Genomic DNA, 17063 nt, shown 5'->3' on the forward strand with positions numbered 1-17063 from the left:
TCAAAAGTTAGCATTAAGGCATAGAAGAAGTTACAGTAGCCCAGCATAAAGTACTACAAGTGATTATAATATTATGTATCAAATATGCATTAGTTCCCCAGGGCATGAATAATGTATTATTTGACTACTGCTCTTTTAGTTTTCCATTTTGAGATTTACTTGAGGTAGATTCAGACATAATGTTAGTCACCATCTGAAATCACCCCAGAAAGATGGTCTGCTAGAAAGCTCAGTAAACTACAGCCACTGACCAGTTATCACAAATTCTCTTGTTGAAAGTAAGGTACAGTGTACCTGTAGCTGTGAGACAAGAGGGGGTGACAAAGTTTCCAGTGACATAAAGTTTCCAGCTCTTAAGTAAGGGATGACTAACCCGTATGGCAACTCCTGCCATCCCTGATCATTGGCCATGCTGGCTGAGTTTCAGTCTAATGACATCTGAAGAGGCAGAGGTTAGTGACCCCTGGCTTACATACTCAAGTGGTTTTTGAAATAGTATCTGGTTCCTAATTTTAAAATACTGTGTTTTACTATCAATATTATATTGTAGGTGGGAAAATAATAACAACAATAAATTTATTATTTGTACCCTGCCCATCTGACTGGGTTGCCCCAGCCACTCTTGGCAGTTTCCAACAAATATAAAAGCATAATAAAACCATCAAACATTAAAATCTTTCCTATGCAGGGCTGCTTTCAGATGTCTTCTAAAAGTCAGATAGTTCTTTATTTCCTTGACATCTGATGGGAGGGCGTTCCACAGAGTGGGCATCACCGTCAAGAAGGCCCTCTGCCTGGTTCCATGTAACTTCACTTCTCACAGTGAGGGAACCATCAGAAGACACTCGGAGCTGGACCTCAGTGTCCGGAGGCCGAACAATGGAGGTGGAGACGCTCCTTCAGGTATACTGGGCCGAGATCATTTAGGGCTTTAAAGGTCAGCGCCAACACTTGTGTTCAGAAACATAGTAGGAGCCAGTGTAGATCCTTTATGACCAATGTTATATGGTCCCAGATGCCACTCCCAGTCACCAATCTAGCTGTCACATTCTGGATTGGTTGTAGTTTCAGAATCACCTTCAAAGAAAAACCTTTCTGAATATACAAACCCTTTTCTTGTGCAGCAAGAACTAAAGTCTGGAGAACAACAAAAGGGAAAAAAATAGTTCAGCAGCGAGAATATTTAGCAAAGAATATTCAGCTACCAAGTTTTTGTAGCTTCAAAAATGAGATCATAGAAAATGCTGATAAGTTCTTTACTGTAGCCTTGCTTGAAGGCAGCTAATAATTACTGGAAAGCTGCACTGATAGTATGAATACTTCAGTGTTAATAAATGGAAATCCTTTAAAGTGAATTAATCTTATGATTTCTAATCACTTTGTACATCTCATTACGAGAAGTCTAATAATTTTTAAATGCAACCATTTGCCTAATGCAAAAGACTAATTTTTAAAAAAGTTTTTTCTCTGTATATAGTAATTCAAACTTACTGAATTGCTTCCAGCTTTCTTTAATATGCCTAAAACTATGATATTTATGAAGTACAGCACATCATACAGATAAAACAGAATTTCCATTCATATAACAAAAAGAATTTTTTTTAAGCAGCAAGCACTCATTTATGAATTTGAAGAAAATAAATCTTTTTTTAGTGACTACGTACACTCCCACACATGAATGATAGCTTTGTTCTAAATAAGATCTTCTTACAAAGCAATGATGATTAGATGTCACAAGAACATGTTTTGGTCATTAACAGGTTTCTTTCACTCCAGTCAAGTGAGAAGCAGCCACTCTTCAGTTCAGAGCATGAAACACTGGCTCAGTTTATGTGTACCACTAAACCAAAATATTGGCTTAGCACAAATATGCAGGTTCCCAGACAGAAGCTCACAGCTTTTTAAAAATTTACATACCACTTTGCTGAAGAGTGTTATACTGTTAGAATGCCTTTTTAAAAGAGATCTTTTTACAATCCTTCTAAGCACTTTCTCAACCACCTTGCTAATATGGTGATGATTGGAAAGGTGTTTCTTTTTAATGTAACTGAAAAAACATTTTAGCACCAACAAAACATTGATTAAAAACTTGAGTAAAACAATGGCTCCCACCACAAAGATTATACTAAATGTGTGCTATAATACGATCACCAATATATCATGGCTGGTTGATGGCCTTATGTGAAAGCTCCATAAAAAGCATGGCAATTCCACACAAAGCACCTAGTGTGGCACCACCCTTCCATTTTGTATGCTTCTAGCTGCCAACAAGCAAAGGCTAAGAGCTAATGGCAACAAGGCTTATTTGTCAAGATGAGCCTATGCCCTCTATCGAACTGAAGAGCAGGTTCCAAGCTATAGGATTTGATGATCTGCCAAGCTTGTTTCCCTTGAAACTTAATTCTTTTAAGGCAACATACTGCCACTCAACATCTTTATGACTGTCTACTTCATTTTCCTAGGAATATACTATCTTTTGGATGTTTTTACCAACTACTCTTAGATATAGTTCCTGCTGGTATTCATCCTTGCAGATCCATTTCCCCAAATATTTGGAAGGAATCAGATTCAGTGCTATCTAACGGGGTCAGTACATTTGTACAGCTTTGTGACCATCCAGTTTTCTAGGGTTTGGAATGTAAATGTAAATTGAACCAATCAGTCGACATTAGTTTGTTTTAGGTTGTGTTGAAGACTCCTCAGTGAGGCAGCAGCTAGAGCTGCAGCAGGCATCAGTTCAAAGATTTGATGAATTGCTAATGTCTTGTTTTTTTAGGTAGGCCGTGTGTGTGTGTTATATACACATGTTTTTCTTTCCTAAATTTATTAAGTATTGGCAACAGTTTTCCTATGACTCAGCTTACATATAAGTGTTTTTATCTTGTATTATGTTGTGAACTACCCTGAGATCTACGGATGATGGGCGGTATACCAATTCAGAAAATTAAAAAACAAAAATAGAGACCTGTTAAAAATTTGTTGCCAAGTAGGGATAGACAAGCATTTATTTACACAATGCATATTTTACACTTTGTAATGTCATAAATGTATATTGCAGTAACAGCTTTCTTTCATTTAAAATGTATTATGGGTAAGAAGTCTATTATATTATTATATAATATAAAATGCAACATATATATGAGAGAGAGGGTCTTTCATGAACAGTATGACGTTTTCATGTTATTTTAGATTCTAATCTCAATCTGCTGGCTTCCTTTGAGTCACACACAGTTTTGAGTCTTGTCTTTGGGTATACGAACTTCCTGAGATTACCGTAGGTGTTTGTGTATGAGGATGCAATTTGATCATTTTTTTAAAAGATCATTTTTATCTTTGAATTTATCCTTCAGAAAGAGTGTACATATGTTTTATTGATTCATGTCATTTTAAAGAGCAGCTACACTCTTTTCTTCTTCCATCATCTCTGATATTTTCATTATATCATAAACAGTTATTTAACAGTCACAGTATTTTTTTAGATTTTTTAAAAATGAAATAGAACAAATATTACAGTTTTTGTATAAGAACAGTGTCTCAACAAATTACAGATTAACCAAAAGGTGAGAGGGGAAGTGTTTGTTTAATCCTCAACCTCGGCCCTCCAGATGTTTTGAGACTACAATTCCCATCATCCCTGACCACTGGTCCTGGTAGCGAGGAATCATGGGAGTTGTAGTCCCAAAACATCCAGAGGGCTGAGGTTGAGGAAGCCTGATTTAATCTATAGTTTGTTGAAACATTATCATTAATTTATTAGTATTAGTATTATTAGTATTAACAATAACCTGCTCTTCTCCTTAAGATCCCAGGGTGGGTTACAACATTGAAACACAATATTTAAAACAACTTACAATCACAGAAATAGGGTGAGTCACTTTATTCATCTCAAGTATCAAAAGCCAGCATAAAGATGCATGTCTTTCATAATTTAGGGGCTGCCACAGATAATTCCCTCTCCCGGGCCAGCCCCACCTGCTAATCTTTGAGCTGTATTAGGGCTGTGCACAGATTCCCTGATTTGTAAATCTGGGTCATTTCTTCATTTAACTGCATCCAGTGCAGAACTCTATTATATACACATTGTATTACAAAAATATATAAACATATCCTTGTCATCTTCTAAATTATTTCCAATGATCTATATGGCTGAATAATTTTATCTAATTATTCCAGTATGCAATAAGCCTATTCTATTTTAATTGTCAAGTTGCCTACCTTCCCTCACAATATTAATCAAATTTACCTTATGAGCTAATTCCCACAATCTTACTATCCTGTTTTCTAGCATAGGAATAAATATTTTCCTCCATTGTACTATAGAGTACCACACATTGCTCAGGATTTCTAAGAAACACCAAAATCCTGAGATTTATAAATGCAAAATATATATTTTTAGTTCCTTAATTTTTTTTTAAAAAAAAATTAATGTTGCTGGATAAACAGTAATACACAATCCTGCCAAATTTGGTTAAAATCAGTCAGTTTTAAAAGTTTCACTCCATGATCTTGGTTGGCTATAGCTGGATGCTATTGCCAGACAGATGGTTCTCAATCTCAGGAACCATCATGCAAAATTTGATGATTCTCCTGCTTCAGCTGACACCAAATTCAGTAGTGCCAAGTCCATTTACAGGGGCAATCCAAAAAGAAAGATATAAACACAATACAAGGACAAAGCATACACACAACACAAGAGGTCAGGTCTGGAAGCAGTCCTAGGTTTGATCACATTTGCTAGCTAAGGCATATCAGAAGACTTATACAAGGGTATTGATCCAGTACTCTTATCAGGAACTGAAGGCTTTTAACAATGAGCTGCAGGCCATTTGGATTGTCTGAGGAATCTCACCTGTTCATGAGGAGTCTGCACCTTTAGGTATTGCCACTCCCCTGGGCTCTGTGATGGTGCCCTCTGTGTCTTACGGAGAAGAGTGGGGTGTCGTGATCCCCGAAGACCCTGGATACCTCTGCTCTGTTTCACTGTTTGTTGCTCCTCTATAATGTTTGCTTTCGGGAATAACACATCCAACTCTGAAGAGGATTTCTCCTCTGTTGGCATGACAGTTACGATACCTTCAGAGGTGTCCAAATCAGTGCAGTTTTGAGAGGTTCGGTCTGACAACTTGATTCAAAGCGGCATTTGATGGTATTGAAACATAGACCAGACCGTGCTCTTCAATCTCAAGATCCAACACACAAAATTGGGTTAAGATATATTGGGTGTTCTAATTCATAGCGAACAGATGGGCAGGCAAAAAAACAACTTTCCAAAATTGCTGCGTGAGCAACTGTTAATCACCAGTTCCTTAACATGTTTTATGACTAATAGTTTTACCAATAGATCATAACCTCTTATGAGTTTAATTTCATTAATTATAGTATTCTAAACTAACATTCTTTTAAAACATGACCAAAAAATGTGAAGCATATCTGCATTCCATGATCCACATCTCCAACAAATAATCGCTGTGTCAATATATAAACATATCAGCTGAGCTGGTGTAATGGGATATTAGTTCATAAAAACTTCCTTCTAAATTTGTATGCATTGTTGAGGAATATGTTGCCGAATCCATTTCAATACACCTTGGATGTTTTGTATTAATTATTTATCCCAATTATTTTGATAAGTATTTCTTGATGTATCCTAGCTTGATGTATCCATGATACATGCTTTACTCAAGTGTTGTGTCTGCTCTGCTATCATTAAGATTTCATTTCATTTTGATGATGAAAGAAGTTGTACATATTTTTAATGACAGACAAAAATAGAGGGAATATATGGCAATTTTCCTGACTACATTTACAAATGATTTTTTAAATGTTCTTGCTTTATTATTTTGTGAAAATATGTCAGCAACTGCAGAAAAAGAACCTACTCAAGCTAGTTGGTATTGAGAATCTTGACATGCTAAATATATATGTAGTCAGTGTTTTTTTAGGCTAATTCTTGCTGTTCAGTGCAAGCTTTTGATTTGCTAACTCTTTCACCAGTAGAAGTATCACCAACTGAAATTTTATTCATACTACTATGTGTAGTTCTTCAACAAGCAGCATTTATATTTTCAATTGGTGTTCTTGCTTTTTAATATAACATAGCCATCAATGAAATCATTTTATATAGGGTTACTCTGACATTGTCAAAGTTTCCATGACATTGTCATAGTTTCCGTATGTATTTGTGACATTAAGTGTGATGGGATGATGAGCTGCTTGTGCGTTAAAGCTTAGTCCCTCAGAGCTTGGGCATGGTTCTCAAACTCTGCCTTAAGCGGAGCCCCCTTAAACATGACTCCCTCAATCGCTAGCAGAATCCGACAGTGGACGTTTGCGGAATCTGCTCCAACATAAAAGTTCCTTAACGGAAACACGTCTTCGGGATTCTCGGCGGGACAGTTTCCGGCGAGGAGTGGGTGTACCTATGGGGGGTCCTGAGACTTCTCCACTGTTTTCACTGGCAGTCTCTCAGAGCCCTCCCTCCGACTCACTTTCTCTCTGAGCTCTTTCCCTCCCCCTGCTGGTACCTTCCTCTGCTGCTGAGTCTCTCTTAGCGTCTGAGAGCCCTTCCACCGCCTGCCTTTCCGATGGCAGTTCCCTGACATTAAGGTATCTAAAATACACGTACTTTAGATACAAGGTATCTAAAGTACACGTAAATGTTTATTAAAATATTGCACATCTTTGACCGTTAGCGCTCAGAGTTTGAATTTTGCGCATCCATGGCTATAGCCTTCTTCTACCTCTTCTCATAAATTGTGGATAAAGACTTTTGATAGGCACTGCAGCTCTTGTTTCGTCTTGCTGGAGACTGCATTCCCTGGAGAACAGTAATCTTGCAAGAACACTTGTTTTCCTCTCTTTCAACAATTACGGCCATGAATAGCTAAAATTACTACCTATTATAGAAAGGAACTATTATATACCGATTTTTTCCTCAAGATTGTTGTGACAATGCTATTTTCTATAAGAAAAATGTAACACTTAAGATAAATCAAAAAGTGACCAAAGGAATTATAGGTTCCTTGGCATATCTGTCCCTGTGAAGTTAGTGTAATACAATCGTTTTATAAGTACCTACATGAAAGTGGAGTAATTAATAGCATTCATGACAGAGCCATCTAGTTTCCTTAGTTTGATTAAGTATCAAGGCGAAAAGAGAAGAGGTTTGAAGAGTTTGAACTTAAGGCTTTCTATCTAGATTATATCCTCTAATAATGAAAGCACAAGAAACATTAGCTGGAAGGTCTATTGTAAGTTGGTGTGCAATGAAATCAAATACATGAATATAAGATGTGGCACAAGAAGCAGTGCTTCTGGAAAATATGTAGGTATCAAGCCCTGGTCTTACTATATGCTATTACCTGTGCTATTTTTCTAGAAAAAAAGGTGCCAGAGGTGCTCATCATGAATGCCTCCCTTGTTCTCTTATAATGGCAATGGCACCCACCTGAGAGGTGTCAGAATTGAGTTCCGGTGAGTTCTGGCTGACAAAAAACCCTGGCTATTAACCTAATTTATATTCTGGAACAACTAGCTGAATACTCCTCAGTTTGTTCCTCCTTCAATGCAGAATCAGTTCGTTGTTCTGTCTATAGAATGAATAGTTTTAAAACCACATGAAGAGAGAAAATTAGCAAAGCATTCATGACTATAATAGTTAAGAAATTAACTAAGCTATTTTTAGAAGCTGTTGAATTTCCTTTACAGGTTTTCAAAGGAAGAGGACCTAAGTATAGTATGTTCTTCTAAACAGGAAGATGATCCATTGGATTGCCTCCAACTATTATTCCAATTCATGGGTAGTGTTCCATGATGGGGTGTAGATTTCAATTTAATGTGCCCTCTGTTATCTGTCTTCTCATCTTATAAACTAGGCTACAAAATATTTAACAATTAGACAGAAACATTATCATGCATCCTTTGGTTGGTTTCAGACAGCCATTCAAGCCAGTTAGAAAGCATTGCTGCATTAATTCCATTTTTTTCTAAGGAAATTCATTGGTATTTGTTTTGTTTTTAAATAACTGAAATTTAAGCAGGAGCATGATTACATTACTGATGTATCAGAGCTGCTTTACACTTTACAGCTGTTACAAAGGTCCTTGCCAAAAAATTTTTTGCATGGTGGCCATCTCAGGAACTGTAACATTTACTGTTTGGATTAACCATTCCTAGAGATAGCTTTAGACATATATTGATACATTTTATAAATTACTTACTGTAAAATATTTAGATTTCTTTTTTCCTTACATTATTGTTGCCACTGTTTCAGATATATTAGAATAGTCATAATTCTGCTGAATTCTGTTGAATTTTCACAAAGAAAAAAACCCAACCATTCAATCTTGAATCTTGAATTTAAAAGCTGTGCATTGTGATCAAATCATATTGGAGTCTGTGCATATATTTCAAATCAATTCTTATTCATTAGTGTGTTAAAATTATGCTGTATGTTTTAAGTAAAATATTAACACAGAGTAAATACTTGTTTTAAACATCAGCTAATGCTAGCTTATTAACAATTTGTCTCAGTTTAGTATTTATAACATAAATGATAAGTATATTGGTGCAGTTCTGTCGCAATGTTTATAATTGTTATGTTATCCATGGCATGACTTGCTTTAAAGAAAAAATAATAAATACTGTAGAAATCTTTTGCTTTATGAACTTTGGGTTGCATCCAGACTTGCTGTTCCACTCACCTAAGGGATGAAGATCTAGTGGAGTTTCCCACAGGAGGAAGAGAGCAAGGTGATTTTCACCAGTTCTCCCTTTCTCTTTACAACCTCCAGCACCACCTCCCTTGCTGGCCCCACGTCTTCAGCCCTACAGAACAATATTTCAGGGTGCATCAGGAGCTGCGGAGGGGGAAATAAGTGAAAATCACCCCCTTTCTCTAGCGGAGCATCCTGTGGATGAAGTTCTGGATTCAACCATTTGGCTGTATTTCTTGTATTATATGGATCACTAAATATACATGGAGTCAACTTTATAAGACAAAAATCAAGATGCAATGAGAGGGAGAATATTTTATCAGATATAAACTTCGACATCTGCTCATTGAACTTGTTGGAATTTGTATTTGCTTCTACTGGTTTTTGCTTTCCCTTAGAATCAAGTATGGGAAAGAAAATATTATTCATATGGTCAGCATACTTTTTTATTTTGTGAGTTTACCATCTTAATTTTAAGCCATTGATTTGTTTTACATGCATATGCATGCATACTTACATGCATTAGTTATTTGCTTAATTGGCATTAAATTCCATTAAGTTCCAATGAGAAAGAAAAATTTAGGTCTCAGGCTTTTTCTCTTTAATTTTCAATTACATTACATTTGTTTAATTTTTTTTTTAACTGTTCAGTCTAAGGCTTGTTGAGGTTGATTTGCTCCTGAACTGCTTTGTTCCCAGACATTGCCATCATCCCCAACTACCACCAAGTCCTCTCCATCTGATCCCATGACCACCTCCAGAGCTAATCAGGTACAGTATCATTCTACCATCTACACCATACTTTTCACGAGCGGCAGCTTGCAAACTGGAGAAAAAGATATGGTGGGTTAAGGTTTTCTTTGTTCATTGCATATATACACTCATAATCATGGATATCTAATGCTGTTGTATAAATAATATTATTTTTAATTTGGTAAAAGAAATACATTTTTTTAAAAAAATCTATTTTAAGATACCCGTACATAACGTTTGTTTTTGCAATCCAAGTAGCCCTTGAGGGGCAAATAGAGCTTGCTTCTGCTCATCAGATTTTCTCACTTCTACCCCTCCCCCCCAACAGCTGTTCCTTAGGTTACACTGGGGGATTGTTGAATTGGCCAAGGCTTCCCAAGCAGCTCAGGGTGCTGCTGTCAGAACAAAATGATTCAAAAATTGTGGAGGACATACAGAGCTCAGCATGAAGCTCTTTGGACTGAGGTCTATATGTATAATGTATCTTTCACAGTGTGCTTGTTTATAAAGAATATGTTTCCTATAATAGCATGCCCGTTTACACACTGAGGGATTTTATGAGAAGTTGTAATCCTAGAATAAAGTAAAATGAATAAATAGTTATAGTCCTAGACTAAAATAAATTTGTTTTGTAAGATCAAAGCTATTTTAGCTTGAGCAAGTAATGATTATTTTCTTATTCTATGGTCTTTAATGCACAATCTTATTTTTAATTCATAGTCTTCAGTACTGACATTTATTAAGTTCATAAGCAATTTATTTACTTTTCATTCTGTACATCATAGAATAATATTTAGGCTATTTAGATCTTTATGGATAATTTTAAAATTTCTTGTCAAGCACTTGGAGGTTTCCCTACAATCAAGCTTCATATAAAATTTGTTAAATAAAATAAAAATAAAGTTGAGTTGGATCCAAAGCACTTTTTTTGGCATACAAAGGGAGTCTTTTGCTTTTATTTTATATCCCAAGCTGGAACATTGTGTAAAAAAAATGAAACTAAAACCAAAGATGTTTTTCTATTTGTGCAAGCAGGAAACTAAGAGAACTATTTTAGCACTGTAAGAAATATTTCACAAGCATGTGCAAGACAGCATGAGCAGCTGTTTTCCTTTCCTTCCAACTCATGATTCTTTGCCTCCAACCCTGTGTAATTCTTTGAATAACTATCAAACACGTTTTCATCTAAAAATGTTATATTGATTTTGAGGATTTTGGTAAAAAACATTTAAATCTAAAGCATTTAAAACGAAGCATATTGAAATTTTTGTGCTCTGTATTAAGAGCCAATATTTGTTGGAGTACATGACTGACAATCAAATTGGGGGGTGGCTGCCTTTTTCATGCCCTACTTTTAAGCTTCCACCATCTAACTGGAGATAGAATGCTGGACTAGATTCTGGAGGACACTGCTCTGATGCAGCAAGGCAATTCTTTCTTGTGATAACAACCAAGCAGTAATCTCTCTGCAATTTGCTGGTGATATGAATCAGTCCAACAAAATTAAACTGGCAAAACAAAAAGTATCATCCAAGAAAGAAAGAGGATAGTCAAGTATTGTAGAATTCCATCTTATTTGGGATATCTTATTTTAAATTATTTTAACTAGCTGTATGTTTTATTTGTGTACCTAATTATATTGGTCTGTTACTATAATAAATCATTCATTCAATTAATAGTTAAATAAGGCAGTTTCATAACCAATGGCTAGATTCTGACTTGTTTTGAAACTGTTTGAACTGTTTCTATTTTTAGTCTAGTGTAAGGTGATATACACTATATGTATATTTAAATTCATTTTTCTTTTGGGCACTGTTGTATATGAAGAAAGATGTTACAGCCTTAAGCTAGCTTCTGGAAATATGTCTGCATTTTTCCATTGGTATAATTTATTTTATTCTCTAGACTACTATTTCAGCAGGAAACATGCAGCACATAAGACAATTATGGTTGTGCTGTTAATTCTGATGATAAGTGAAGTAGCTGGCAATTGTTTCTAGACTGTAGCTATGATTAACATTCAGCACCATCATACTGCCAAGTATCTGCACTGCGGCTGTCACATGAAAATTGGTTTCAGCTCGATAGTTTTCAAACACAACTGTACAGATATATATTTTGTTTTCCTATTTGTTCAGAGCAAGAAATGCTGCATTCAGTAACACTCAGGATAAAATTCAAAACCAAAGTCATGCCTGGAATTTCATTTTTCATACACCACACTGGCTTCAGTGTATAGTTTATTCAGATATTTTAAACAATCTGAGCTAGATTCATGCTAGATTTATGGTACTGTTCCTTAAACTATGTTTTTCCACATGCCACAAAATGCCCTTAGTAGATTTCACCAAATGATTTGGAATGTGTCCTTAACATAGCTTCTGCCATTGCCAGTGAAGTTAGTGTACTAAATACTCTTGTTGCTTTATACTTTCCCCTTATTAGAACAGGAACTGTGAATATTTTGTGTTACAGTAATATTGCTTCAAGCACTTTCTTTTTCTGGAGACCAATGAATACATGTTCTAGTAGCAAATTTAATCTGTGTTGGCTGTTGTTTTAAAGTAGTATAGTCTTAATTCTAAAGTAGTATAGTCTCAATTCTGATTTTATTTAATTCGGTTGCTCAACTTTATTCATACTATAGGAAAATATTGGCTCGCTACTGTTGCGATTCTTAGCATTTATCCTGCATTTAAATAGTAATGATGATTGTAATAATAAATGGTAGTGTAATCATTGGTTCTGGTTAAATTATTAAAACCATAGAGAAGAATGAGATCAGAAAGGGAGAGGATTTAGTGCCCATGTCCCATTATGTATTCAGAGGAAGAAATAAGAAATTGTGTGATGGCAGGGATAATGGAAAGAAAGTGACTCCAAAATGCAGTGTTAAGAAAGGGACTGAAAGAAAGACTTGGGGAGAAATAAGAAGTTGTAGGTAGCATAGGTTATGAATGATGATAGATCAAATTGAACGAATTAAGTAGGACGTACTTGCCTCCATTGTGAGAACTATCCTAAGTGTATTCGACAGGCTTTGGGGGAGCATATACATCACCTTGAACTTGGAGGAATAGTGGGGGCATTGGTTTAATGCTTCAGTTTGTTTGTCTGTCTCTGCCCTAAAACTCTGGGTGAAGACTTGCACTACCTTCCTAAAATCAGATGACTATAATCAACTCAGGTCTATGGATGACCTCATCCAGGAGCTTCATGTCCATATCGAACACCATAGCATGAGACCTTGCAGAACACTTTAAGCAAAACATGCCAATGTGTAGAGTAGCGGTGTGACAATTTTGCTCTGTTCAGAGGGAAAATCTAAGCCTGATTTCTATGTAGCAGACACAAAGTCTGACAGTTTGGTTTTCATCTCAGTTCCCTCTGCAACAATTGCCACGTTAAAGGGGGAGGGTTAGTCCCCCTTCTTATCAGTGCACAGAAATTTTCAGATTCAAGGACAAATCTTTAGGCACATAGGTTATATATTCCCTTTACTTAGTACAACTTAAGCATTACAGAAAAGAAGATTAACAACGTTATCAATAATAAAGATCAGTAGCATTGAAACATTATAAAAACATTACAGAGTGCAAGTTAGCATTACAAATCTACTGTAATAATTAATGATGCAGAGCTGAGAAACCATTATTAAATCCTAATTACCAGAAACAACAAGGCTGGAATACAAGCAAAAGGTGACATGGTTCCTCTCAACTGAAAAAGTGAGAGATTCTCAAAGGAAGGGATATGTATACCTATTTTTTCCTTTGAAAGAGATAATTTCTCTAAACTTCCTCAGTTGTAAACTACTTGCTACTAGCCAACTACATGAAAGGGTTTCATAAAGCATATGCCAGAATACATACATTGCAACTTCAGCATTAAGTTTGATTAAACATAGTCTACTATCATCAAAGCAAAATAATTTCAGCAACATCTAATGAAACTACATCAAATACAAACAACTGCTATCTTTAAAAAACATATCTGGGTAGACATTTTACATAGTCATATCAAATCCTAAATTATACAGGAAAATGTCTGGTTCACATCTGAGCGTACTAAATGTATCAATGTTAAAAACAGCTTTCTCTGTGAACACAACTTGTTTAAGTAATCTTTTTTAATAACGGGATACATCAAGAGTATTGGTTCAAGGTAGGGAATGGGGAGCAGTGATGTATGAGCCTGGTATGCAAGTCTGGCCTACCATTTTCATAAATTTAATTGTATTCCATTGGGGTAAGGCTATAGGGCCAGTTCCAATATCTCTGGAACCACCAAAATGGGTGCAAAAGTGGTTGTGTACATGGCAACAGGAATATCTTCCCCAGCACTTTTGCAGCACTCTATCTGTGAAATAATACCTAGGAAAGAGTATAGTGTATTCCTCTCATCCCATTTCTGCCTGGTGGTCCAGAAGGGTAACAGTTGGAAAATTACTGAGAGTTTCTGGGGAAGCAATAGCCCCCCCCCTTCACCCAGATATATTTATTATGTCTGTTGGGGCAAAGCTGATTGGACACCTAGGAGCTTCCTCACTGCCCCAGTTCCCCTCACCATCAGTGGCAGAGGAAAAAGCAATGCAGGCCAGCATCTACATGTCTATTCAAAATTAAGTATTATTGAGTTAAAATGTAAGTGTGCAAGATTGAGATTAAGTTCTATTTCTGACATGTATGCACTATCAGACATAGAATTTAAGAGATACATAACTAGCTATCTGGGCATGTTGAGACATTGTGGGAGTTATGTGTTAAGCTTATCTGATAGTCCTTAAACTTCCACAAGTAACTTTTATTTGTTGTAGCACATATGAATGAGACTATATTTCTAATTGCAGGAAAGGAGGTAAAATTATGTTGATGGTTTACTTTTTTATATACATGCATTTTCTGTTTACCTCTAAGTTATAAGTCACTGAGAGTACAATCCTACATACATACCTACTCAGAAGTAAGTCCTTGTGAGTTCAGTGGGACTTATTCCCAAGTAAATGTGCATAGGATAGCAGATTAAATTCTAAATTTTACTGTTGACCTTATCGGTTCATCTTCATTGTCCACTATTTCTGTGCAAGGGAGGAGGGTAGGGAGAAACCTAGACCTCTTTGGCTCTGCCTACATAACCTTTTTGGTCCCAAAGCAGTTCTACCAGGTTCAGGCATCACCAGCCATCACAACCCTAATCCCATCTGCTGGTGCAGGTTGTCCAGTAGGGTGACTAAGACACTTTTGATGACAAAACTAGGTCTGCCAGTTTGTGAAATGGGTTCAGGTAATATCATTCAGGATAAACTGGATTAAGATACCACACCATTATGTCAAAATCTGAAATATTTAAAACTGGCTGAGAGTTATTCATTAAGCAGGGTCTCACCACAACTTCCTTTATTGCCATTAGGATCTTACCTTTTGCCAAATAGGCATTGGTAACTTCTGTAATCCAATTAGCCAAGTTTGATCAGACTGTTCTAGTAAGCCAGGAAGGACAAAAGTTCAGCCAACATCCTCAGGCTTCACAAACTTGACTCTTCCAAACCTTGACACTGAACTTATTAAACCATCAAGCCTAAGCCTGGGTCTTTCAGAAAGCATTTTGTTGGCTCAATTATTGTCATAGATCTGAATGCTACTGACTATTGTGGCTGGGAGTGCAACTGTGATTTTCGTTCTTTGCTAATAAGAGGTTTATTTGATGTGTTTTAAGTGTACATAAAGAGGTATAGCTATAAAGAATTTCTGCACAACTTTTGAGCAGCATCTTGGCCATTGGCAGCCATGGAAATACATGTGGAATGTCAGCAGAAGTGTACTTAATGTTTTCAGCAGCTAGCCACCTAGCATAATGGGCAAGCTGTATTTCTCTTTAAAATTACTTACCTTTTCAGCCTAGTGATTGGCTGCAGTGAACATTTGCAAAAGTCTCACATACACATCAATGACTATCTAGGCTTGCAACCTTGGTATGTTCCTACAAAATAATTCATGGCATAGGCAGAAATACGAAAACCTTTCATTATCAGTGAAATAAATTATTCAGCTGCTCTTTTATAAGTATCAATAATATAGAATTTAACACATCTAATTGCATGTTTCTCATGCTTGAGAATCTGCCAAGAAAAAGACATTAGCAATCCTGATGTTGGGAAACCTTTAAATTGTTCATAATTAATGATGTGCAACAAATAAATGAAATACGACTCAGCTGGTTCATGCACACACTGTTGTAGCAGATACAGTAATCACTTCATAGGAGTGCAGGTGATATCAGTACTAGCATCCTCCTTGGAACATTATTAGCTATTATCCATCTCAACCTATCATTGTTTCCCTGCCTCTCCCAATCAAACACATTCTCTCTGCAGTATTAAGGAACCAGAAATAGAGTACCTTTGAATCAGTTTGCATGGTTAAAACACTGATTATAAAGAAAAGAAAGAGAATTCTATCATGACCATGATTTTGAGGAGGGGGTGCACTTCTTATCAGTCATCTAGTAATTCTAAGCCCCATTACTGAAATACATGCATCACCAAAACAGAAAGCATTGTAGACCTGGGTCACCTAAATGAATAAACTATTCTATGGATATTAATTTTCAGAAAAAGCTACGATCGTCAGTTGCTTACCTACAATCACAATTCATTGTACTTCAGGGTTAGGGCTAAAGTGTGCTTTGTTTCAGAGGCTGAAGCTGCATTTCAAGCTGATAACATTCAAGCTCCTGTGAGAAATTAAATGAAATGTTTATTTCAAATGGGTTTCCAAATGGAAGCTAAGAAAGCAAGCCAATGAATTAATGACAAATTTACAGCTCCACGATTTATGTGTCAATCACAATTGCAGCATTGTTCACTGAAACAAACATGGCCACTTCAGGCATTCGAAATGAATTTGTGAAGAGGGAAGGGAGGTCTCACATGTATACGTTCTGCCCACCCACCCCAAGTCCCTTTCACATACGGAACATGAAGGGGGCTACCCGCATTCAGCTGAATGCACATAGAAGCCTTCATGTGCTCCAGAACCCCTCATTCATTTGCCCACCCTTATAAACCCCAACAAAATGTCAAACTTGAGGCCACACACATGGAGTGGGGCCAGCGTATGCACTGCCTACACAATTTCTCCTCGTGTGTTGCTCAACCATTGGATAGAACTATGCTAATATATTTGTGAATCTTGGCCAAGAGTACAATAAAATTTAATTTTGCCGGTGTGTTGTCTGTTTATGACAGGAAATACCAGAATAAAAGCAAAGTGCATGCAGTAATTATTTCTGCTGCTTGAAGACTGGAGCTACCCCATCACCACAACAAAAACTAAGAAAAAAATCCTTATTTTTGTTGGAGAAACTGGTCAGTAATACATTCAATTCAACAATAAGCAATTACAGAGCCCATGCTTCTTGTTCAGAAATCTACACACATCAGCTACTTTTCACTTTCTGTTCAAAAACAGTAGTGCCTGCAGTTTCAGTTTTCAGAATCTATCAAACAGCTTGCTTGCTCTCAGCAAAGCAATGCTACAATGAAACAGCAAGTCTTTTTTCTCCACTATTTTCACCCCCTGTGAAAGATGTTCAAAA

The 17063-nt window shown here is 36.3% G+C and overlaps 1 protein-coding gene across 5 annotated transcripts in view; it reads left to right on the plus strand.

The window, feature by feature from the left end:
• Positions 1-17063, plus strand: part of NOVA1 (NOVA alternative splicing regulator 1) — a 143874-nt gene that overhangs the window by 106367 nt on the left and 20444 nt on the right. For 4 of the 5 annotated variants that reach the window (XM_083743531.1, XM_083743535.1, XM_083743534.1 and 1 more), the window contains exon 4: positions 9414-9485. The exons of the other annotated variant lie outside the window; for it this stretch is intronic. In XM_083743531.1, the coding sequence (XP_083599657.1) occupies positions 9414-9485 (72 nt within the window). The remainder of the gene's footprint in view (positions 1-9413; positions 9486-17063) is intronic. 5 annotated transcript variants of the gene reach the window in all.

This window comes from Podarcis gaigeae, assembly GCF_964106915.1.
Source record: "Podarcis gaigeae genome assembly, chromosome: 1".
Classification (NCBI taxonomy): Eukaryota; Metazoa; Chordata; class Lepidosauria; order Squamata; family Lacertidae; genus Podarcis; species Podarcis gaigeae.